At 52.8% G+C, this 25,838-nt stretch overlaps 1 protein-coding gene across 6 annotated transcripts in view; it reads left to right on the top strand.

Moving 5' to 3' along the window:
- Positions 1-25,838, top strand: part of SHANK3 (SH3 and multiple ankyrin repeat domains 3) — an 857,838-nt gene that overhangs the window by 473,852 nt on the left and 358,148 nt on the right. For all 6 annotated transcript variants that reach the window (XR_012642513.1, XR_012642514.1, XM_074976815.1 and 3 more), the window contains exon 13: positions 14,513-14,709. Coding sequence is in view for 4 of the 6 variants with exons in the window: in XM_074976815.1 (XP_074832916.1) it covers positions 14,513-14,709 (197 nt within the window). In the remaining 2 variants the exon portion in view is untranslated. The remainder of the gene's footprint in view (positions 1-14,512; positions 14,710-25,838) is intronic.

Raw genomic sequence — 25,838 nt, 5'->3', positions numbered from 1 at the left:
TATTATTAATTATTAATTATTATTATTATTTATTATTATTATTATTTTATTTTGCAAAGTCTAGATTCAGGAGAAATATCTAGGGTCATTGAGCTGGTTCATCTTGACCCCTTGGCAACCTTTTTATTCTCCTTTATCTTTATGGAAGATATTCTCCACAAGCCAGGTTCTAAAGGCTCTTTCCCATGTTGAGCACACTGAGGACACCAAGAGCTCTCAGTGTGGCTCTGAATGGGGTGAAGATCTGCTTGCCTAACAGAAACCTTCTTCCCAGACTGCAGATGTATGTGTATGTTTCTCCAGAGTCTGATCCCCAGAGTGATGAATAAATTTAATGGAAGGAGGCTCACATTCTGATAGCACCGCAAGTGAAACAAAATATTTTGTGTACTTGGGACATGAGTATCTAGCAACGGAGTCACCTTTCCCTCCCATTTCTCTTCTGAATTTTCTATCTCAATTACAAGGTGAAACACTTCAGCCACATTTGAAGCCTCCTCTGTTAGAGGCTTATTTCATATCCCTATGATCTTGAGAGATCAACTTTTCTGTTAGGCTACGTCTACACGAGGAGCATCTGTTGACGGATGTTACTGTTGGAAGAGATCATCTGGCAAAACTGCTGTTAACAGATCACATCCATACACAAAAGTGGATCGGAAAAGCAGTCTGCTCTGTTGCCTGAGAGCGGTGAGACTGCCTGGCCTCCTCTCAACAGAACTGCTGATTGGAAGCTCAGCAAACTGGAAGCCCTGCCTGTTGACAAAAGGGACCATGGAACGTCTACATGGCTTTTTTTTTCAACAAGAAACTCTTCACAAAGGCATTATACCTGAATGGGGAGAGGTATAATGCACCTGGGGGATGTGCCAGGTTTTGTTGACATACTGTTGACAAAGCACATTTTGCTTGTAGATGTTCTGTGGGTTTTTCCAACAATATCTGAAAACCCCTCTTGTGTACGTATAGCCTTAAAGAGTTCCTCTTGCTAGCTCTGCAGAGAACTCTCCACCTGGAGAACTCTACATAACCAAACAGAAGACTTTCGATGGGACAGCATAGAACACCTCTGTAAGGACTGGTTCCATACATTTTTGACTATCACTGTGGTCATTCTCACTCAGTCCTTTTAGAGGTCACCTGCCAGGCAGAGCTACATATCAAGCTTCAATACAGAGAACCTCTGGGTCTATACAGACCACTACTAAGATATTTCAAACAGACTATCTGGTGTTTCCTACTTGTACGTGAGCAGATGCTTTCACATTGCCCAAGCTGAACAATGCCCCACTGAAGACCATGGACACGTGGTCTTTCTGTTACTGTGTTCAAAGAGTGGAAGCCCCTGGGCCGAGGCAAGCTCTTGGCATTAGTGGTTGACCTTATTTGTATGCTCTTCTGTTAAGATAAGATCATATATTTTCACCCATCACCTATAGCAAACTATTAATTTGACTATTGTCTTCCCCAAGCTTCACCCACTCCCAGAGGAGTTGATGTTTGACAGTTTAAATCGTCAGGAGACCCTTAGGTCCAGGTCTATGAAGGGATTTAGGAATTTAGCAGCTAAGTTCCAGGCACTTAAGCCTTCCAGCAGAGTTCATAAATCCTGGGTTAGGCACCTGGGATCACTATATTATTCATAGAGGGAGAGAGGCTTCCAAGCGTGGGATCCACAGAAGCCACAACACTAGGCAAGGGGTCACCTGAGCTAGCCAAGAGAAGATGCTAATGAGAGGCTGTCCCCCAAGACTTTCCCCTTACTGTGACTTAGATGACAATCTGCTTGGAATCTGCATCTGGAGTGTGGCACCTTTGCCATTTCTTGAAAGCATGGTGGGGGATGAACATGAATCTCTGAACAAAACAAAGTTGTGGCATCCCCTATCATCTTTTCCTAGTGACTAAGGGATGAAGCCAGGATGTGGGAGCCCCCAGCTCAGTTTTGCCCTCTACACACTGAAACAAGGGGATCTGAACATAACTATTGTCTATCTCTCAGGTTGAGTGTCTTAACCAGTATGTTATAGTGTCACTGTCATTTACTCTTTCTGGCCCACTGCATATTTAATTATTTTTGTGGCGGTCACTGAATAACAAGAAGGACGTCTTCATGTCACCCTCCATGTGTGAGTCTGTTGGTGGCTGAGCAGCCCATTATCACAGAAGGGCAGGTGTTGGTCGCTGTTGGAGGGGCGTGGTGCAAGTTTTGAGGCTCTTCTCTTCTCTGCCTCTCCTCATCTGCACTTCAGTAGGACCTCGCAAATTGTGCTACTCCCAATGGATTACTGTTCTCCACTGAGGACAGTCCTGGGCAAGGTGCTCTCGAGTGTTGACATCCCTATGCACTTTGTTCCACAAGGAAGAAGGGTTGTTTTGACAGGGTTTCTTTTCCTGGCACTTGGCCCTTTGTGGGTGGGCCGAAAGTTGGAAAAGCCTCTCCTGGCAGAACTGTGAGCTAAAGATATGCAAATGCGTTGCTCAACTTGCATATCTTTTGCTGACAGTTCTTAACAAACTGGACACAGCCTAGGATGGACTTCCAGCTTTTAGAAGAATGACTTTTTGTCTCTAACTGCCCCTTTTACACTTGTTATTTGGAGTGTATATATATTTTGAGCCTTCTATGTTATTTCTACTGAGTTTCCATGCAGCTTTCAGGCATTTTACTCTTGTGGTTGTTCATTTTTTCTCTTTAATTAGCTTTCTTACTATTTGTACAGTTGTTTTTTTGAGGTTAAATGCTACTATGATGGGTTTATGAAGTATTCCCTCCTCCCACAATGATGTTTAATTGTATTATAGTCACTATTATAGATCATTCCGCTACATCCGTGCTCCACTTTTAACTAAATCAGGAATGGCCTCTCTCCTTCTGGGAGTAGCTGGTCCAAGATACAATCATTCATAGTGTCTAGAAATGTTTGGTCTGCATCCCATTCAAAGATAATGCGTTCTCAGTCAGTAGTTGAAACTCCTCATTTTTATTGAATTTTCTATTTCTATAACCTCCCTGATCTCCCCGAGCATTTCACAATCACTGCCCCCATCCTGCTCAGGTGGTCAGTTGTATATTTCTACTACTGAAGTCTGTATTCTTCCAGTGTGGATTTTCAGTTGGAGAGTCTATGGTACCGTTTTATTCATGTAAAAATTTTAACGAATTTGACTCTATGCTTTCTTCCACATATTGGTTATGTCCACACTAGGGAAAAACTTCAAATTGGCCATGCTAATAGCCAAATTGGAGAATACTAATGAGGCATTGAAATCAATATTCAGCACCTCATTAGCAAGCTGCCAGCCGTGGCACTTCGAAAGTGCTGTGTTTCATTTGCGTGTGGCTCGTCTACATGGGGGTCCTTTTCAAAAGGACCCTGTAAATGTCAGAATCCCCTTATTCCTATCAGCTGAAAGGAATAAGGGGAATTTAACATTTGCAGGGTCCCTTTGAAAAGGACCCCTGTATAGATGAGCCGCATGCAAGCAGAACGTAGCACTTTCGAAGTGCTGCAGCCAGCAGCATGCTAATGAGGTGCTGAATATTCATTTCAGCATCTCATTGGTATTCTCCAATTTGGCCATTAGCATGGCTATTTCGAAGTTTTCGCCTTGTGTAGACATAGTCATATTGCCACTCTGTCACTTGTGCGACCTACTGTGTTAGTCCAATATATTTTGTAACCTGGTATTAACATGCCCCATTGATTATGATCACTCCACCAAATTTCTGTGACTTCATTTGCCTTTTTCTCTTCAGTTTCTACCTGTACTTAAATATCTATCCACTCTTCATCAGGATATAGCGTATCCCTTACAATAAATCCTCTCCTGAGGGATGGACCTGCCCAAGCTGTGTGCTCCTCCGTAGCTCCTGGCTTTCCAGCTCCTAGTGTAAAAACTCTCCAGCATTTGTAATGTTACATGTCAGCAATCTGGATTAATTTTGATTTAGGTGGAGCCCATCCTTCCTCTATCAGCTGCTTCTTTACCAAAAAATGTCTTAGCTCCAAATCCCTCCTTTGAACACCATCATTTCATCCATGTATTGAGTCTCCACCCTGCAGCTCTGCCTAATAGCCCTGTGTGGAACTGGAAGCACTTCAAAGAATGCCATCAAGGAGTCCTGGACTGTAATCTCTTTCCTAGCAGCCTGGATTTGGCAATTAGACCCTCTCCTTCCCTAGGTCATTAGCCCTCACCTGAAATACAACATCTGGATCCTCCCTTGAATTGCACATAAGGCTATATAGTAACAGAAGGAGCCGTATTAGTCTGTATAGTATCAAAACAAAAAAGCAGTCAAGTAGCACTTTAAAGATTAACAACATAATTTATTAGGTGGTGAGCTTTCGTGGGACAGACCCACTTCTTCAGACCATAGCCATACCAGAACAGACTCAATATTTAAGGCAAAGAGAACCAAAACAGTAATCAAAGTTGACAAATCAGAAGAAAAAAAATGATCAAGGTGAGCAAATCAGAGAGCGGAGGGGCGGGGGCGGGGGGGAAGTCAAGAATTAGATTAAGCCAAGTATGCCAAAGAGCCCTACAGTGTTCCAGAAAATTTGCATCCCAGTTCAAACCATGTGTTAATGTGTCGAATTTGAATATCAAAGAGAGTTCAGCAGCTTCTCTTTGTAAAGCAGACTGGAAATTCTTTTTCAATAAAACGCAGACTCTTAAGTCATTAACAGAATGGCCCACTCCATTAAAATGTAGACTAACTGGTTTGTAGATCAGGAATATTTTGCTGTCTGTTTTGTGCCCATTAACTCTTTGTCTGAGAGAGTTAGAAGTCTGTCCAATATACAAAGCATCTGGGCATTGTTGGCGCATGATGGCATATATGATGTTAGTTGAGGAGCATGAGAATGTGCCTGTGATTTTGTGAGTAACCTGGTCAGGTCCAGTGATGGTATTTCCAGAATAGATATGTGGATAAAGCTGGCAGCGGGCTTTGTTGCAAGGAAAAGTCCCAGGACTGGTATTCCTGTCATATAGACTGTGGCTGTTGGTTAGAATCCTCATAAGGTTGGGAAGTGGTCTGTGGGAAAGAACAGACCTGTCGCCTACGGCCTTCTGGAGTGTGGCATCCTGATTAAGGATAGTAACAAAGAGGAAGCCATGCTAGTCTATACACTGTCAAAATAAAAAGCAGTCAAGTAGCACTTTAAAGCACTTTAAAACAAAATGGTTTATTAGGTGAGCTTTCATGGGACAGACCCACTTTTTCAGACCATAGCCAGACCAGAACAAGCTCAATATTTAAGGCACAGAGAACCAAAAACAGTAAGCAAGGAGGACAAATCAGAAAAAGATAATCAAGGTGAGCAAATCAGAGAGTGGAGAGGTGGGGGGGAAAGTCAAGAATTAGATTGAGTCAAGTATGCAGACAAGCCCCTATAGTGACTCAGAAAGTTCCCATCACGATTTAAACCATATGTTAATGTGCCGAATTTGAATATAAAAGTCAGCTCGGCTGTTTCTCTTTCCAAAATGGTGCGATAATTCCTTTTCAGTAACACTCATACCTTTAGGTCATTGACAGAATGCCCCATTCCATTAAAATGTTGACTAACTGGTTTGTGGATCTGGAGTGTTTTGATGTCTGTTTTGTGCCCATTGACCCTTTGTCTAAGGGAGTTAGAAGTCCGTCCAATATACAAAGCATCTGGGCATTGTTGGCACATGATGGCATATATGATGTTTGCAGGGGAGCATGAGAAAGTGCCCATGATTCTGTGAGTAACCTGGTTAGGTCCAGTGATGGTATTTCCAGAGAAGATATGTGGACAAAGCTGGCAGTGGGCTTTGTTCCAGGGAAGGGTTCCAGGACTGGTATTCCTGGGGAATAGACTGTGGCTGCTAGTGAGGATCCTCATGAGGTTGGGAGATTGTCTGTAGGAGAGAACAGGCATGTCACCCAGGGCCTTCTGGAGTGTGGCATCCTGATTAAGGATAGGTTGTAGGTCTTTAATAATTCATTGCAGTGGTCTGAGTTGGGGGCTGTAGGTAATGACCAGTGGTGTTCTGTTCTTGGCTTTTTTGGGCCTATCTTGGAGTAGCTGGTCTCTGGGTATTCGTTCAGCCCTGTCGATTTGTTTTTTTAATTTCTCCTGGTGGGTAATTCAAATTTATGAATATTTGGTAAAGCTCTTGTAGTTTTTGGTCTCTGTCAGTTGGATCAGAGGAAATGCGATTGTACCTAAGGGCTTGACTGTAAATAATAGATCTAGTTATGTGTGCAGGATGGAAGCTAGAAGGGTGTAGGCAAGTATAGCAATCAGTGGGTTTCTGGTACAGTGTGGTACCGATCCGGCCATCCTTATTTGTACTGTCGTGTCCAGGAAATGTATCTCTTGTGTGGAGTAGTTGACGCATAAGTTGATGGCAGGGTGCAGATTGTTAAAGTCTCTGTGGAATTCTTCTAGAGTATCTATACCATGGGCCCAAATCATAAAGATGTCATCAATGTATCGTAAGTAGAGGAGGGGTAATAGGGGACGAGAGCTGAGGAATCGTTTTTCCAGGTCAGTCATAAATATGTTAGCATATTGTGGGGCCATGCGGGTGCCCATAGCAGTTCCACTAATCTGAAGGTATAAGTTGTCCCCAAATCGGTAATAATTGTGGGTGAGAACAAAATTGCAGAGGTCAGACACCAGATTGGCTGTGTTGACATCAGGGATGGTATTTCTGATTGCTTGTAATCTGTCTTTGTGTGGAATATTAGTGTAGAGATCCTCTACATCCACGGTGGCAAGGATGGCGTTGTCAGGAACTTTTCCGATGTTTTGTAATTTCCTCAGGAAGTCGGTGGTGTCTTGCAGATAGCTGGGAGCGTTGGTGGCATAGTGTTTGAGAAGGGAGTCAACGTAACTGGATAGTCCGGTGGTAAGGGTGCCAATGCCTGAAATGATAGGGTGTCCAGGGTTTCCAGGTTGTGGATTTTGGAAAGTAAATAGAATAATCCAGGCTGGGGCTCAGATGGTGTGTCTGATTGAATAAGGTCCCGGGAAGCAGCAAAGAGTTCCTTAAGTAGTAGTTGTAATTTCCTTTTGAATTCCAAATTGGGATCACCGGAGAGAGGTCTGTAAAATGTGGCGTTGGAGAGTTGTCTGGCTGCCTCCTGTTCATAGTCTGACTTTTTCATAATGACAACAGCAACCGTTTCTCAGCTGGTTTGATTATAATGTCTGGGTTATTTTTGAGACTGTGGACAGCACACCATTCAGCATAGTTGAGATTGTGTCTCATTTGGTATTGTTTGCATATAACATCAGCCTGAGCACGGTTGCGGAAGCATTGTATGTAGAAATCCAGGCTTTCACTACGACCCTCAGGGGAGTCCACAGAGAGTTCTTATTCTTTTGTTGTTGGTAGGGGGAGGTTGAGAGAATCAGACTGTTGTTCATAGGTGTGATGGAAAAATTCCTTTAGACGGAGGCGGCTAAAGAAGGCTTCAAGTTGGGACATCCGCAATGTTTGCGCCTGGCAAGCAATTCACTATGACTTTCTCCTGGTTACTACAAATCCAACTATTGATCGCCAGTAGTCAAATCCCCCATTACTATTTCTTCTACAGTAAATAAAAATGATACTGAGGTGAGATTTACAACTCCTTGTAGAGAGTTGTACTGATTTCATATAAGCAGCAGTTCAGGCCGTTGACTACAGGTTTGTACTGTACAAAAATGACCAGGCTTTTGATCTGAGGCCTATGTATCACATAAAATGTCGACCCCAGTACCACAGTCTGTCTTGAGCTGAAGGCAGCATCTGTGAATGGGATTCAGTTGGATAAAAGGATTTATTTAAATGGTTATTTGCAGGACAGGAGGCCTTGCCATTTTGTGGTTACATGTTTTGTTTAGGCATTAACCCTCCCTTCTATTGCTCTCCCCCTCTCTCCACCTGTTTGCAAATCCAAAGAATTACATAATCTGTGTATAGCAAGGAGAGAGTCTATTTGAGTGTTGCCCACAGTTGGTACCTCTCACAACACCTGGGCAGAGGTAACCAAACCGGCTTCCTCAGTTTACAGTCCCCTAGACAGATAGCAGGTCTTGGGGACAGTGTGGCTGGGACTGCCAGTCAGCAAAGCCCTTTTATTAACCATGGCCAGGCCCCAGGCCGCACCACCCAGCGCTGCCCCCCTCCAGCCCCCGGCATGGCCAGGCCCCAACCCACACCACCCAGCGCTGCCCCACTCCAGCCCCCGGCATGGCCAGGCCCCAGCCCAAGCCACCCAGCGCTGCCCCCCTGCAGCCCCCGGCATGGCCAGGCCCCAGCCCAAACCACCCAGCACTGCCCACCTCCAGCCCCCGGCATGGCCAGGCCCCAGCCCAAACCACCCAGCACTGCCCCCCTCCAGCCCCCGGCATGGCCAGGCCCCAGCCCAAACCACCCAGCACTGCCCCCCTCCAGCCCCCGGCATGGCCAGGCCCCAACCCAAACCACCCAGCGCTGCCCCCCTGCAGCCCCCGGCATGGCCAGGCCCCAGCCCAAACCGCCCAGCGCTGCCCCGCTCTAGCCCCCGGCATGGCCAGGCCCCAGCCCAAACCGCCCAGTGCTGCCCCCCTGCAGCCCCCGGCTTGGCCAGGCCCCAACCCAAACCAACCAGCGCTGCCCCCCTGCAGCCCCCGGCTTGGCCAGGCCCCAGCCCAAACCACCAAGCGCTGCCCCCCTCCAGCCCCCGGCATGGCCAGGCCCCAGCTCAAACCACCCAGCGCTGCCCCCCTCCAGCCCCCGGCATGGCCAGGCCCCAACCCAAACCACCCAGCGCTGCCCCCCTTCAGCCCCCGGCATGGCCAGGCCCCAGCCCAAACGGCCCAGCGCTGCCCCCCTTCAGCCCCCGGCATGGCCAGGCCCCAACCCAAACCACCCAGCGCTGCCCCCCTCCAGCCCCCGGCATGGCCAGGCCCCAGCCCAAACCACCCAGCGCTGCCCCCCTGCAGCCCCCGGCATGGCCAGGCCCCAACCCAAACCACCCAGCGCTGCCCCCCTGCATGGCCAGGCCCCAACCCAAACCACCCAGCGCTGCCCCCCTCCAGCCCCCGGCATGGCCAGGCCCCAGCCCAAACCGCCCAGCGCTGCCCCCCTGCATGGCCAGGCCCCAACCCAAACCACCCAGCGCTGCCCCCCTCCAGCCCCCGGCATGGCCAGGCCCCAGCCCAAACCACCCAGCGCTGCCCCCCTGCATGGCCAGGCCCCAACCCAAACCACCCAGCGCTGCCCCCCTGCAGCCCCCGGCATGGCCAGGCCCCAGCCCAAACCGCCCAGCGCTGCCCCCCTGCAGCCCCCGGCATGGCCAGGCCCCAACCCAAACCACCCAGCGCTGCCCCCCTGCAGCCCCCGGCATGGCCAGGCCCCAGCCCAAACCACCCAGCGCTGCCCCCCTCCAGCCCCCGGCATGGCCAGGCCCCAGCCCAAACCACCCAGCGCTGCCCCCCTCCAGCCCCCGGCATGGCCAGGCCCCAGCCCAAACCACCCAGCGCTGCCCCCCTGCAGCCCCCGGCATGGCCAGGCCCCAACCCAAACCACCCAGCACTGCCCCCCTCCAGCCCCCGGCATGGCCAGGCCCCAACCCAAACCGCCCAGCGCTGCCCCCCTGCAGCCCCCGGCATGGCCAGGCCCCAACCCAAACCACCCAGTGCTGCCCCCCTGCAGCCCCCGGCATGGCCAGGCTCCAACCCAAACCGCCCAGTGCTGCCCCCCTCCAGCCCCCGGCATGGCCAGGCCCCAGTCCAAACCACCCAGTGCTGCCCCCCTGCAGCCCCCGGCATGGCCAGGCTCCAACCCAAACCACCCAGCGCTGCCCCCCTCCAGCCCCCGGCATGGCCAGGCCCCAGCCCAAACCACCCAGCGCTGCCCCCCTGCAGCCCCCGGCATGGCCAGGCCCCAGCCCGAACCGTCCAGCGCTGCCCCCCTGCATGGCCAGGCCCCAGCCCAAACCACCCAGCGCTGCCCCCCTCCAGCCCCCGGCATGGCCAGGCCCCAACCCAAACCACCCAGCGCTGCCCCCCTCCAGCCCCCGGCATGGCCAGGCCCCAGCCCAAACCGCCCAGCGCTGCCCCCCTCCAGCCCCCGGCATGGCCAGGCCCCAACCCAAACCGCCCAGCGCTGCCCCCCTGCAGCACCCGACATGGCCAGGCCCCAGCCCAAACCGCCCAGCGCTGCCCCCCTCTAGCCCCCGGCATGGCCAGGCCCCAACCCAAACCGCCCAGCGCTGCCCCCCTGCAGCCCCCGGCATGGCCAGGCCCCAGCCCAAGCCACCCAGCGCTGCCCCCCTGCAGGCCCCGGCATGGCCAGGCCCCAGCCCAAACCACCCAGCGCTGCCCCCCTGCAGCCCCCGGCATGGCCAGGCCCCAACCCAAACCGCCCAGCGCTGCCCCGCTCTAGCCCCCGGCATGGCCAGGCCCCAACCCAAACCACCCAGCGCTGCCCCCCTGCAGCCCCCGGCATGGCCAGGCCCCAGCCCAAACCACCCAGCACTGCCCCCCTCCAGCCCCCGGCATGGCCAGGCCCCAGCCCAAACCACCCAGCGCTGCCCCCCTGCAGCCCCCGGCATGGCCAGGCCCCAACCCAAACCACCCAGCACTGCCCCCCTGCAGCCCCCGGCATGGCCAGGCCCCAGCCCAAACCACCCAGCGCTGCCCCCCTCTAGCCCCCGGCATGGCCAGGCCCCAGCCCAAACCATCCAGCGCTGCCCCCCTGCAGCCCCCAGCATGGCCAGGCCCCAACCCAAACCGCCCAGCGCTGCCCCCCTCTAGCCCCCGGCATGGCCAGGCTCCAACCCAAACCGCCCAGCGCTGCCCCCCTGCAGCCCCCGGCATGGCCAGGCCCCAGCCCAAACCACCCAGCGCTGCCCCCCTGCAGCCCCCGGCATGGCCAGGCCCCAACCCAAACCGCCCAGCGCTGCCCCCCTGCAGCCCCCGGCATGGCCAGGCCCCAACCCAAACCACCCAGCGCTGCCCCCCTGCAGCCCCCGGCATGGCCAGGCCCCAGCCCAAACCACCCAGCGCTGCCCCCCTGCAGCTCCCGGCATGGCCAGGCCCCAGCCCAAACCACCCAGCGCTGCCCCCCTCCAGCCCCCGGCATGGCCAGGCCCCAACCCAAACCGCCCAGCGCTGCCCCCCTGCAGCCCCCGGCATGGCCAGGCCCCAGCCCAAACCGCCCAGCGCTGCCCCCCTCCAGCCCCCGGCATAGCCAGGCCCCAACCCAAACCGCCCAGCGCTGCTCCCCTGCAGCCCCCGGCATGGCCAGGCCCCAACCCAAACCACCCAGCACTGCCCCCCTGCAGCCCCCGGCATGGCCAGGCCCCAACCCAAACCACCCAGCGCTGCCCCCCTGCAGCCCCCGGCATGGCCAGGCCCCAACCCAAACCACCCAGCGCTGCCCCCCTCCAGCCCCCGGCATGGCCAGGCCCCAGCCCAAACCACCCAGCGCTGCCCCCCTGCAGCCCCCGGCATGGCCAGGCCCCAGCCCAAACCACCCAGCACTGCCCCCCTCCAGCCCCCGGCATGGCCAGGCCCCAACCCAAACCGCCCAGCACTGCCCCCCTGCAGCCCCCGGCATGGCCAGGCCCCAGCCCAAACCGCCCAGCGCTGCCCCCCTGCAGCCCCCGGCATGGCCAGGCCCCAGCCCAAACCACCCAGCGCTGCCCCCCTCCAGCCCCCGGCATGGCCAGGCCCCAACCCAAACCACCCAGCGCTGCCCCCCTCCAGCCCCCGGCATGGCCAGGCCCCAACCCAAACCACCCAGCGCTGCCCCCCTGCAGCCCCCGGCATGGCCAGGCCCCAGCCCAAACCGCCCAGCGCTGCCCCCCTCCAGCCCCCGGCATGGCCAGGCCCCAACCCAAACCACCCAGCGCTGCCCCCCTGCAGCCCCCGGCATGGCCAGGCCCCAGCCCAAACCGCCCAGCGCTGCCCCCCTCCAGCCCCCGGCATGGCCAGGCCCCAACCCAAACCACCCAGCGCTGCCCCCCTGCAGCCCCCGGCATGGCCAGGCCCCAACCCAAACCACCCAGCGCTGCCCCCCTGCAGCCCCCGGCATGGCCAGGCCCCAGCCCAAACCGCCCAGCGCTGCCCCCCTCCAGCCCCCGGCATGGCCAGGCCCCAGCCCAAACCACCCAGCGCTGCCCCCCTCCAGCCCCCGGCATGGCCAGGCCCCAACCCAAACCACCCAGCGCTTCCCCCCTCTAGCCCCCGGCATGGCCAGGCCCCAGCCCAAACCGCCCAGCGCTGCCCCCCTGCAGCCCCCGGCATGGCCAGGCCCCAGCCCAAACCACCCAGCGCTGCCCCCCTGCAGCCCCCGGCATGGCCAGGCCCCAGCCCAAACCACCCAGCGCTGCCCCCCTCCAGCCCCCGGCATGGCCAGGCCCCAGCCCAAACCGCCCAGCGCTGCCCCCCTCCAGCCCCCGGCATGGCCAGGCCCCAGCCCAAACCGCCCAGCGCTGCCCCCCTCCAGCCCCCGGCATGGCCAGGCCCCAGCCCAAACCGCCCAGCGCTGCCCCCCTGCAGCCCCCGGCATGGCCAGGCCCCAGCCCAAACCGCCCAGCGCTGCCCCCCTGCAGCCCCCGGCATGGCCAGGCCCCAGCCCAAACCGCCCAGCGCTTCCCCCCTCCAGCCCCCGGCATGGCCAGGCCCCAGCCCAAACCGCCCAGCGCTGCCCCCCTGCAGCCCCCGGCATGGCCAGGCCCCAACCCAAACCACCCAGCGCTGCCCCCCTGCAGCCCCCGGCATGGCCAGGCCCCAGCCCAAACCGCCCAGCGCTTCCCCCCTCCAGCCCCCGGCATGGCCAGGCCCCAACCCAAACCACCCAGCACTGCCCCCCTCTAGCCCCCGGCATGGCCAGGCCCCAGCCCAAACCACCCAGCGCTGCCCCCCTCCAGCCCCCGGCATGGCCAGGCCCCAGCCCAAACCGCCCAGCGCTGCCCCCCTCCAGCCCCCGGCATGGCCAGGCCCCAGCCCAAACCACCCAGCGCTGCCCCCCTCCAGCCCCCGGCATGGCCAGGCCCCAACCCAAACCACCCAGCGCTGCCCCCCTCCAGCCCCCGGCATGGCCAGGCCCCAGCCCAAACCACCCAGCGCTGCCCCCCTGCAGCCCCCGGCATGGCCAGGCCCCAACCCAAACCACCCAGCGCTGCCCCCCTCCAGCCCCCGGCATGGCCAGGCCCCAACCCAAACCACCCAGCGCTGCCCCCCTCCAGCCCCCGGCATGGCCAGGCCCCAGCCCAAACCACCCAGCGCTGCCCCCCTGCAGCCCCCGGCATGGCCAGGCCCCAACCCAAACCACCCAGCGCTGCCCCCCTGCAGCCCCCGGCATGGCCAGGCCCCAGCCCAAACCGCCCAGCGCTTCCCCCCTCCAGCCCCCGGCATGGCCAGGCCCCAACCCAAACCACCCAGCACTGCCCCCCTCTAGCCCCCGGCATGGCCAGGCCCCAGCCCAAACCACCCAGCGCTGCCCCCCTCCAGCCCCCGGCATGGCCAGGCCCCAACCCAAACCGCCCAGCGCTGCTCCCCTGCAGCCCCCGGCATGGCCAGGCCCCAGCCCAAACCGCCCAGCGCTGCCCCCCTCCAGCCCCCGGCATGGCCAGGCCCCAGCCCAAACCACCCAGCGCTGCCCCCCTGCAGCCCCCGGCATGGCCAGGCCCCAGCCCAAACCACCCAGTGCTGCCCCCCTGCATGGCCAGGCCCCAACCCAAACCACCCAGCGCTGCCCCCCTCCAGCCCCCGGCATGGCCAGGCCCCAGCCCAAACCGCCCAGCGCTGCCCCCCTGCATGGCCAGGCCCCAACCCAAACCACCCAGCACTGCCCCCCTCCAGCCCCCGGCATGGCCAGGCCCCAACCCAAACCGCCCAGCGCTGCCCCCCTGCAGCCCCCGGCATGGCCAGGCCCCAGCCCAAACCGCCCAGCGCTGCCCCCCTGCAGCCCCCGGCATGGCCAGGCCCCAACCCAAACCACCCAGCGCTGCCCCCCTGCAGCCCCCGGCATGGCCAGGCCCCAGTGCCCGCGACAGCATCGCCCCCGGCACGGCCGCTCCGTGCCCAGCACTGCACCGCCCCCAGCCCCCGCAGCGCATCCCGGCCCGGGGCCCGGGGCGCGGGGCGCGGCACGTGGCTCTGCCCCGCACGCAGCGGGCTGGGCAGGGCCGGGCCGGGCCGGGCCGGGAGAAGCGGTCAGTCTCCGCCCGCCCGCAGAGGGGGCGGAGCCGCGGCCGCCCAGAGGCACCTGCCGCCCGGCCCTGGTGTGCGGCGGCGCCGGAGGGAGCCGAGCCCCGCGGGGCCCCGCTCCCGGGCCATGCGCCGGCGGCAGCCCGCAGGCAGCGCGCCGGGGTGGGGCGGCGCGGAGCCATGGAGCCGCCCGCGGCCGGCGGCCCCCGGGGCCCGGGCCGGGCCGGAGCCGGAGCCGTGCGAGGGCGGCCGCTGGCGGGGCTGCTCTGAGCCCCGCGCCCCCGCGCCATGACGCTGCCGGGCATCAGCACCATAACCTATGTCTTCGTTTACAGCCCGAGCGGCGGCCAGGGCGCCCCCCCGGGGCCGGGGCCAGGGCCCGAGCCCGCCCGCCACGCCGCCCCCGCCGCCCTCCGCGGGCCCAAGCGCAAGCTGTACAGCGCCGTGCCCGGCCGCAGGTTCATCGTGGTCAAGAGCTACACGCCGCAGGGTGAGGGCGAGATCCAGCTGAACCGGGGCGAAGCCGTCAAGGGTGAGTGCGGGCACAGCGGGGGGAGCGGTTGGCAGGCGGCGCCAGGGGCCTTCTAGCAGGGGAGTGGCCAAGGGCCCCGGGCGCAGGGCTGCAGCAGCTGGACCGTGGCTGGGTCTGTCCCCTGCACGTCCCTCTCCAGCGCTGAGAGGCGAAGCCTGCAGGAGGAGGTAGGAGCAGAAAAAGTTGCTCCCTTGTCTAACTGGGACTATTGCTGTGTAGGCTGGGGGCTCCCTGCCCTGGCAGTGGCCCGGGTAGGTGTCCATTGCCTGATTTGTCTTCAGTGGGGTCTGCTTTGTCAGCCTGGCATTACGCACACCTGTTTGAAACAAGAAGTGCACTCAAGATGATTTGGGGCCCACAGAAACTTACAGGTGGTGCAGATTTTTGCTGTGCTCCACGCATGTTTTAGGGCGTGGGATTGGAGCCAAAGGGTTCGAGAGACCTCTAGACTCTGCTCACTGTGGCTCTGAGCATTGAGCGTATACAAAACTTTTGGCATTGTAGAAAGGACACTAGACACTTCCTCTGCTTGGAAGCAGTTCCTGATGGGCTGGTCCCATCCTGGCAGAAATGAGGGGGCTTGCCTGGGTGCAGGTCAGTCCATGTACCACTCTTTTGCGCGCACACATCCTGACTACTGCCTGGAACTGTAGAGGAATCAGAGAGCAGTGCCCGGGGAGGTGTGTGGGAGAGGAAGGGGCAGTGCACAGAGGAGGAAGGTGGTTGTAGTTCCCATGTGAGTGGGGTGAGGCAGGGCCTGTTGGCATGTCGGCGCTGTAACTTACCCAGTTAGTAGAAACAGAATTTTATACCTGCTTTTCGTTCCCTGTGGACCTAATATCTTATTTGCCAGTCCTGCCTCTCACCCTTGGCCTAGTTCTGCCTGAATTCATCCTTGTGTAGGTTCTCACTAATATTGCTTGGCTCTAGCATAGGAGTCGCTTTGAAGAGATGATGTTGAACCTGGTTTGGGGTCAGAACACTGAAGGCTTTCCTTTAAGAACGTGTTTCAAGAATCGTTTTTTTCTGACTCAAGCCATGGGATGAGGCAAGTGATTAGTTTTGGAGGAAACATTGAAGTGACTCAGTTGCCTTTTTATTTTTGTATTTTGATTGATGATCATTGATTTGCTTCATTGATACTTTCAAGTTTGTCATAAAACGTCATGTCACCAAACATACAAGTTGATGGGAGAGATTATGTCTGAAGCTATGTTAACACCACATTTCTCCCTCTCCCCGAAATACTAGTTTAGTATAGTGTATGGGATGTCTCTCTTCCTCCACTATGTATCTCTGCTTTGTGCTCTTGAATGGATAGGAATATAAAATGATGTTAGGGATGAAGTGTAGATGGTTGCTCTGATTTGTTCTGGTAGCGCTGCCTGCAGGGACTCAGGCGTGTGAATGCCATCCTCAGACAGATGGTTAGAAAGCTGGGCACAAAACTGAGATTGTCTGATTTCTACACGACTCAACCCAAAAATGCAGTCCAGTAGCACTTTAAAGACTAGCAAAATAATTAGTTAGGTGGTGAGCTTTCGTGGGACAGACCCCCAAATGGCTGAATGTAGTGCCTTGCACATTGAGTAGTGACAGAGAGAGAGCCGTGTTAGTCGCTATACTATCAAAACAAAAAAGCAGTCCAGTAGCACTTTAGTTATCCTCTTGCTCCACAATAGCCATAACATGGAGTCACCGACGGTCCCCTGTCTACCTTGTGAGCCAGGTGGCTATACATTTGTAATAGATAGTCCCCCGTGCCAATGGCAGTATTCTAATCCAGTCTCATTGGGCCAGTCACCCCTTTTCCAGTGTACGTTAGGTCTTGCACCATAGACAAAGTTTGTACCTAATCCTATAGTAAAAGAAATTCAGACTTATGAACCAGAAGGAAACTAGAGAGTTATTTACAAGGTTAAAGTGGGTAAATGTAGATGCACAAATGAGTTACAATTTTAAATTCTGAAAGGTAATAGAAGCCTCCGTAATCAGCAAGTTTTCTCTGTGCTTCAGGGCAAACCCAGGCTAAACATCTGGCAGTCCCTTGCTTATGCCAAAACCACTTTGCCCCCGTGTCCAAATGTCCTAGAAGCACAGATACCAACTTGCTTTTGGGGTGTGGGGGGGAGGGCAAAGAGTTGTTCTTCTGTTGCCATGTACGCTGAGCTGCACGCTCAGCTGCTAGGAGGAGTCCACTTGCGTGGCTCATCTTTATGGGGAAGGGAGCAGAGCAGCATCTGTCTTTTCTCCTCTCATTGATGGTATAAAGGGAAATCAAAGTTGCAGTCACCCATGAGAGTCCATCTGCTATTGATGGATTTTCCTCTTGTTGAAGATCAACTCTTCAAAATAACTGATCTCTCTCTCCTGTCTGATGTGCAGAGTCATAGAGTTTCAGAACAGAACCTTTCCTGTTCTACTTTGCAGAACTGAATTGTTACTGATGTTGTGAGTAACAGAAATAAAGGCAGCAACTGACAAACATTCAATAAAATCTGAATTCTAAACTCAACCTTATAGTTCTAATACCACTTTTAGCCATACTAACAGCCAGGTGATCTGGACTGAGTGCAGCTATGTGTTTGTCAGCGTCTCGTTGAGACATGGGGACCTTGAGAGAACCTGGCACCTATCTGCTACAGTCCTCTCCTGTAACATATAAACAGTGGGACAGTCAGTTAAACTGAGAGGCAACAAATATAAAGCTGATAAAAGGAAATGTGTTTTGCACAAAGCACAATTAATCTGTGGACTAGACTGCCAACGTGTGTCAGTGAGGCCAAAATTATAGCAGAATTTAAGACAGGAGTAGAGATTTAGGTCATGTAGAGAATATCCTCAGTTACATTAGAAAGGATTTTTAAAAATCCTGTAAGTGTTCCTGCTTCAGGGCAAAAATGAGCCTTCCATTGACAGAGTTACGAAGAAACTTCCCCCATGATCAAGAACCTCATAATTTTCACAGCAGGATTTCTTGAAGCTTCCTAGAATGCATTATATGCTGGGTACTGTCAGAAGAAGCCTTATTGAGCTAGGGCTGTTGGTCTAATCCACTGATAGTGTCTCCTTGCTCAGATTCTAATCTGGCTCTGACATGTTGGGAGGCTAAGAAAGGGGAATAAACCAACTCTGTACCTTTTGCTTGTATCTTTTTAATTGTAGCAGTGAAAGGTGCCATCTTGATGGATCTGGAGACTGTAGTCTTCTGTCCACAGCAAGAGTCATCATGGAAATGGTATTACAGCTAACTTCTGCCACTGCCACACCCATGTCTCTTACTCTTGAGCTGCAGAGTACCTCCTCCCCAAGATGAGATGGGTCTTTAGTCTCTGTGATCCGGGGCATTCTTGGCCTCTTGGCTAATACTGCCTGCGAGCTTGCAAACTAGGGTTTTTGCTAGTGCTGTTTTCTGGGATGGGCTTACTTGTTTAGAGGAATTGGATATAATGACTAACTTTGAAGAGGCAAGAGGCAATCATCTGATGGGTCACTTTTGATCACCCTGTTTTTCATCTGTGCCCTTTCTCTGATCTCTAATTTTTAAATGCAGTCACTCAGACTCCTTACTGGGTTTGAAGGCTGTCCTTACTTTCTTAGGCAAGGTGGGTGATCCCCACCCCGGCCCTTCTTTCCTGGTAATTTTCCTGATTCTTCAGTTCCTTTATTCCTTGTGCCTGGTGCCAGCATTTTACTCACTGGCACTGTGGAGTGGAGGGAAGTTGGGGGAGGTATACACATCAGAAGTGTGGGGAGGTGAGTTTTGGCTGAGTTGGGAGGTGTGAGGAGGATCAGCACTGTCTGGGCTTCTCCTTGTTGAGGTGTAACTGAAGTGTCCTTTGTCAAGGGCCTAGCAAAGGGTCAATATAGGGTCACAAAATCAGGTGCTTGTCGTGAGATTTCTCAGAGGAGAGATGGGGTGGCTGCTCTTTACTCTGTCCGTGTGGTGCTGGTGCGTTGTTCTTGTGGGAGTGAGAGGGATAATCTGATAGATATAGACTCTTCCCTTGTAATTGATCTCGTCTGTTTTCATGTTCTCTGTCCTCAGAGTCTTCTGGCAATAATTAGGGCTAGTGTGGCAGATGTTTGATCACCAGTTTGTGTAATGAACCTGTGCCTCCCTTGGCAAGCTGTGGAGGGTGTCTAAGTAGTGGCTGATCCTTTTCCGGCATGCTAGGGCACTCTGCCCGAGCTGGCTCTGGGATAACCCAGGTGCCAGAGCATCAGCCTCTCAAGATATTGGGGGCTGGGGATGGTCATCAGGATCTGAGCATAAGTGCAAGAGTAGTGTTCTAAGGTTGGGGTAGAGTTCACGGGTGCCAATTGCAATGGCATGTCTATGGATGAAATTACTGAAAGGTGTCTGAGGGCGGGTGAACTAAATGATCTGTCTGGGGATGGAGGTGCTGTAGTGTGGGGAAGTGGGAGCTGTCTGGAATAAGGGTGCTTTAGGGAGTTCGTGAGCAGCCGGGGAGGCGTCCCTGAATGGCAGAAGGAGAACAGAAGAGCTGTCTGTGGACAGTGACAGAGAGATAGCCGTGTTAGTCTGTATTCTTTCAAAACAAAAAGGCAGTCATGTAGCACTTCAAAGACTAACAAAATAATTTATTAGGTGATGAGCTTTCATGGGATAGACCCACTTCTTTAAATCATAGCCTTACCAGAACAAAGTCAATATATAAAGCACATAGGTCCAAACATTTTTATCAAGGTTGACAAATAAGAAAAATTGTTATTAAGCTTGGCAAATCAGAAAAGGAGAGGTGGGGGTGTGGGATGGGGAAGTTAAGAGTTAGGTTAAACATCAAGGTGTGCGAAAGAGTCCTTATAATGGGTCAGGTAATTGCCGTCCCTGTTCAAACCACACATTAATGTGTCGAATTTGAATTTAATGGAGTGGGCCATTCTGTTAAAGACCTGAGAGTTTGTGTTCTGCAGGAAAAAAGACTTCAGCAACTGTCCACAGAGAGAATGTGTAGAACTAGCATTCTTATTGAAATCTGACACATTAACACATGGTTTGAACAGGGAGGGCAGTTACCTGACCCATTAAAAGGACTCTTTCACATACTTTGATGTGTAACCTAACTCTTAACTTCCCCATCCCACATGACCCCCTTCTTTCTGCTCTTCTGATTGGTCAACCTTGACAACAATTTTTGGACCTCTGTGCTTTCTATATTGAGTCTGTTCTGGTATGGCTATGATCTGAAGAAGTAGGTCTGTCCCACGAAAGCTCACCACCTAATAAATTATTTTGTTAGCCTTTAAAGTGCTACATGACTGCTGCTTTGTTTTGTCTGCAAACAGGGTGCTGAATGAGGGAAGGGGGAGCTGACCACAGTCAAGGTGCTGAACAAGAGAGAGGGTATCTGTTTCTTAGACCAGTTGTTGAACAAGGGAAGGGAGGCGGTCTGCAGATGGGGTGCTGAATGGGGGAAGGGGGAGCTATACTGCAGACAGGTGCTGAACAAGGGAAGGGGTAGTTGACTGCACAGGGAGTGTTTGAGTGCGGGAAGGGGGTGCTTAAAAAGAGAAGCGGGGAGCTGACTGCACACAGGTGCTGAATGGGGCAAGATGACAGGGAGAGTTGTTTGGGATCAGGCCCAAGAGAAAAGTTACACATTCATGACCCTTTGTCTTATTCTCTCAGTCAGTGGTGTGGGACGGGTGAAGGTGTCTGTGTGTGAAAAATGCTTGTTCGGTTGAAGGTGTGTTACCTGCTGCCACCTTACCCTGTATTGTGCCTTTTTGGGCGGGGATCCACTGAGCCATCCTGAGAAATCCTGGCACTTTGAGAGCTAAGTTCCTTATCTCAGCATCTTTGCCTTTTGCCCATCTCCGCAAGGGCTGTTGATGCTACAGAACAAAGTCCCCAAGCAAGAGTCTGAGCTGCTGGTCTTGGTAGCATCAGGAACCAGCAGAAGCATTCCTTGCTATTGAGATTGAAGGGATTGTCTCAGCCAAAGAGCTAATTGTTTGCCCTCAAGATGGGAGTCCTGCACTTTGCTAGTGGATTTTCTGAAGCAAGTTCAGCACTGCATTAAAGTATATATGGGAGCTGAGGGGAGAGGGAAGAGGCAGGGGCAATTTTTCTGGGCTGTTGTGCCAGGGAGAAGGTTCATCTGGACTCTAGCACTTTTAATTATCTTGTTGGCTGGTGGGTAACAAATAACCATACAGTATCAACGTAGAGGTTCAACGTGTAAGTTACTTAAACAGTTCATAGAAACAAAAGAAAAGGGGGTTCAACTTCAGAAACACAAACGCTGGGTGAATTTAGGAATCTTGTGAGCCTGCTGTCTTTTGAGTCTGGTGTGCTTTATGCTTCCAGAATCATGGAGATTCCTAACAAATCACTCTGATGTGAACTAGTGGTGTTCCTGGCGTAGGGTTTCCTGTGGACGTTTGTCAGCAGAGGATGTAAGCAAGTCCTGTGTGAGACCAGTAGCAGTAGCTAAGCCCCTAGTGGATTTCATGAAGTCCTGCCTTTCCTCCCTTTGGAGTTTAGATCTCTGCTTGCAGACAGGTTGTTATTTTGTTTGCTTGATTGATTTGAATTTCTAGTTTTTGGTGTTTGGGTTTTTTGGGTTTGCATGGGAGCCATTTTTGTGCTGTTTTTCTCGTGGTGAAAAGGATTTTCTCAAAGTGCAAGAGTTTGCAGTGTTTCCGACCAATAGTCAGAGTCTGGATTCACTTTGCCACATCTAGAAGTTCTGTACGCAGCCAGAGTCCCTGGACAGATGGTGTTTGTGCTGGGCCCCTGAGTGCTTCATTTGTCATCTGTACTGTATGAGGTATGCAGCTGTTTTGGTAGTTTTGTAGATGGAACTACTTTTATTTGGGTGCGTGGGGCTTAATGCACAGTTGAGACGAAGGCCTTAAAATGTGATTTGAAATGGACTAGGGACTATTGGAGGGACTTGAGCACAGGACTGATGTATCATGGGAGCCTTGATCACGGAGAGGCAGGCAGCTGCTTTCTGTCAGCTGCAGCCTGTGGGTCAGCTTCACATTCCGCTTCAGAACCAGGGAATTACAGCTGTCGAGCTGGGCTGGGATGATCGTATGGGTCACCATGGCCAGGTTCTTGTCCATGGTGGAAGGAGGAGGGGGAGTTTCCTGGAGATCTGGAAGTGCAAGAAGGTGTTTTTAGTCACTCATGTTACCTGCTCATGAAAACTTGGTGAGAAGTGTCACAGGAACTCAACACTTCACATCAGTTCAAGGAATGGGGTCTGTGCCCTTTCAAGGGAAGGTGAAGACAGCATGTTGATCAGCACTTGAACCTTTACTTCTGCTGGCTAGGGTCACTTTGCTCTTATCTGGACATAACTTGAGCTATCTGTCACAGCTTCAGGTTTAGCTGGCCCATTGACTACCTGGATTTTCCTTGAGGGGGCCCTGTTAAGGTTTTAGGCTTCCTGGTAGTCACCTCACTTGGAGCAGAGACCCACACTCACTCTTTTCAGACCCAGTGTTTAAGGTTGAAGTCCCTCTGCACCTCGCTGATTTTCCTACAGGTCCAGCCAGGATCAGCTCTTTCTCTTAGGATTGCAAGAGTGAATACCAGTTTCTGAACAGCTTCCACAAAGCAAACTGCATTTTTGTTTGGGGCGAAAGCATTATGTACAGAAAAAATCCACATTTAAGAAACCCTAAACACTTATACTCATGCTAAAAACTTACCAGCGGTCACCCCCAGCTGCAGCGTACAGCTCTGGTAGGTGTTTTTCAAAAACAAAACCTCAGTTTTCCTCCTTGATTACAAGTTCCTGTCAGCTTTAGCTCAGAAGCCAGACTCCCATTGGACAGTCCATCCATTCTTTTGCATAGTTCAAGTCTTTGATCTCCATTCTTCAGGGACAGCTAATAACTAGTCAGCGACCCTCTCCTCAGAGTGTAGATTTGAAAGGCCAGAGTAGTGCATAATTACAGAATCCCAGTTTGTGTTAACCACTCCCCAGAGATTGGCCAGGAAACTCACTTAACACTTAGGCTACGTCTACACTAGCACAAAACTTCGAAATGGCCATGCAAATGGCCATTTCACAGTTTACTAATGAAGCGCTGAAATACTTATTCAGCGCCTCATTAGAATGCCATCAGCCTTGGCACTTCAAAATTGACGCGGCTCATCCAGATGGGGGTCCTTTTTGAAAGGACCCCGGCAACTCTGAAACCCCCTTATTCCTAATAGCAGAGAGGAATAGGGGGATTTTGAAGTTGCTGGGGTTCTTTCAAAAAGGGGCCCCATCTGCACAAGCCATGCGGTGGCGAGCTGCGTCAATTTTGAAGTGCCATGGCTGCCAGCATTCTAATGAGTCGCTGGATATGTATTTCAGCACTTCATTAGTAAACTTCAAAATGGCCATTTGCACGGCCATTTTGAAGTTTTGGGCTAGTGTAGACACAGCCGTCGTGCGCAAAGTCCATGCCTTTTGGCATGTTTTAGTATAGTCATTTGAGCTCTTTACACTCCTCAGCTCTTGTGTTTGTCACACCAGCTGCTCTTATCTAAGAACTGATTTCTTGTAGTCATTCCAATGTGTTAATAATGGCAGTGTGTGGAGAATGAGATGAGTTCAGTATAATGGACATGATGTTGGCAGCTGAGCCTATGGCATCTTGCCGTCTTCCAGTGATCTTGTGTCAGAATTACAGAGAGTGACAGACAAACGTGGACCTCTCTGAATCCTATGATGAGAACAATCTTTCTATTCCACTGACATCGCTTGAGATTGTTAAACAGCAGTTAATAAAGTTAGATGTTTTTCTATTATCAGGTCCAGGTATTTGCATTCAGGAGTTTTAAAAGAGTTGTCCAAGGAGCTGACTGGACTGTTTTATGTTAGTTTTCAGTAATCTTGGAACTCTAGAGAAGTTTCAGAAGAAAGGAAGAAATCTAATGTGCCCATTTTTTAAAAAAGGTAAACAGGATGACCAGGATAATTAGAGGCCTGTCAGCCTGACATAAATCCCAGGCAAGATAATAGAGCAGCTGACATAGAATTTGATTAATAAAGTATTAAAGGAGGGTAATTAATGCAAATCGACATGGGTTTATGGAAAATAGATCCTGTCAAACCAAATTGATATCTTTTTTGATGATATGACAAGTTTGATTGATAAAGGTAATAGTGTTGATGTAATAGACTTCCGTAAGGCATTTGACTTGGTACCACACAGTATTTCAAAACTAGAATGATATAAAATTAACTTGGCATGCGTGAAGTGGATTTAAAGCTGACTAACTGAAAAATGTGAAATGTAATTGTAAATAGGCAATTGTCATCAACTGTATTTTGAGTTTTTGTGGTGGAGTTCTGCTGGGATTGGTTCTTGACCCTACGTTATTTGACATTTTTACCACTGATCTGGAAGCAAACATCCTATCACCACGGGTCAAATTAGCAAATGATGCTGAAGTTGGGGGAGCAGTAAATATGGAACGAGGCGGGCCATTGGTTCAGCCTGATCTGCATAAGTTGGAGACTGGGTGAAAAGACCAGATAAATTTTAAAATTGCTAAATGTGTACACTTAGGAACACAAATGTAAACAATATTTAAAGCTTGAGGGACTCTGAAAAATATTTAGGGAATGATGTATGATAGTAAGTTGAGTATGAACTCCCAGGTCAACACTGCACCCAAAAAATAACGCAGTCCTGGGATGCTTAAAGAAGGGACTCTGAGCTAGGAGGAGAGAGGTTATTTTACCTCTGTTGTGGCTCTGGTGCAGCTGGTGCTGGAATTCTGTGTTCAGTTCTGGTGTCCACAGTACTAGAAGAGTACTGAGAATCTCAAGAGGCTTCAGGAAAGAGCCATGAGAATGTTCATGCCTACGATTTTTTAGTGGCTCTTTTTATTAAAAGTCAAGGACCAGCCATGGGCAGTAGGTAACAATTCATGGAAGTCTGTGACCTGCCCCTGACTTCTTTTAAAATAACAGTATGGGGATGAGAAGGCATAAGTGTCTGAGCCTTGCTGTGCAGGCTGCAGAGGTGGTTTGCGGATCCAGCTTCTATCCCAAGTGACAGCTCTCAGGTCCCCCTGCTGCTGGTGGCAGCTTAGAGTTCTGCCCCCCACAGCCCCAGCCACTGCCCACAGTAGCTTGGAGCTCAAGAGCTGGCATCTCAGAGCTCAGGGTCCCTATGCCACCTGTAGTGCCTGGGAGCTATTGGTGCTGTGGTTCCTGCTTCTGCCTGCAGTAGTTTGGAGGTTCAGGCTGGCAATAGGGAGCTGTGGGGGACTTGAGCCGGCTGGTAGCTCTGCCCCACTGAAGCCGAAAATGTCATGAAGGTCTCTGGATGTCATGGAATGTGCGACCTCTCTGACGTGAGACATCCTGAATCTTGCTTTATGGTGATTTACTCAGTGACCTATTTGAATGATATACGTAAGGAATCCTATTTTGCTTAGCAAAGAGAATGCTAAGGACTGACTTGATCACGTCTGTAAGTACCTGCCTGATAACCAATCAGACCATGAATTAATAAGGTGCATAACTGTACATAAATCAGAACAAGAATCCAGCTAGTCTGCTCTCCTGGTTCTGATTGGCCAATACCAGATACTTGAAAATTGAGATACCAGAGTTCGCTTCAGTTAGGGGTTGGTTTGCTCCCTGAAGCAGGAATGTTTGCAGCCTGTATATTCGTTTGTCTAATGCGGTTCTGGGTACTGGTGGAGCAATGAAGAAGCTCTTGGCTGGCTGCTGACATGGAGGAGTAACTTATGCTGGGGAGAGCCGCACGAAGATCGTGTCTCCAGGAAGCAATCCCCAAGGTTAAAGCTCCATAGCAGGGCTGGATTGGTTTAAAAACTGCAGACACAACCATTCAGGAGTGCTCTTAAAGAGTGGGTGCTGGCCCCATTACACTTCTTTACTGCACATCTTCTCTCTAAACTACAGCAGGTCCCTGGTCCATGACTAGGGACCCAAAGTGCTATGGTAACAGAAATCATAATGTATCTCGTGTGTGTTTTTTCAATTCTTCTGGTGTGGAAGCCTTACTATTCCTCTTATCAGTCCTCCTGCTCTTTGGACCACTTCCATTTCTCCAGTAAACAGGTCTTTCCTATATGGGGAGCTGACTTGTCCTACAGGTTGTGAAGCTCAGAAACA

This window comes from Carettochelys insculpta, chromosome 1 (assembly GCF_033958435.1).
Source record: "Carettochelys insculpta isolate YL-2023 chromosome 1, ASM3395843v1, whole genome shotgun sequence".
NCBI classification, from domain to species: Eukaryota; Metazoa; Chordata; order Testudines; family Carettochelyidae; genus Carettochelys; species Carettochelys insculpta.
Note: the sequence above shows the minus strand (reverse complement) of the source record. Positions and strands in the feature narration are given on the sequence as shown.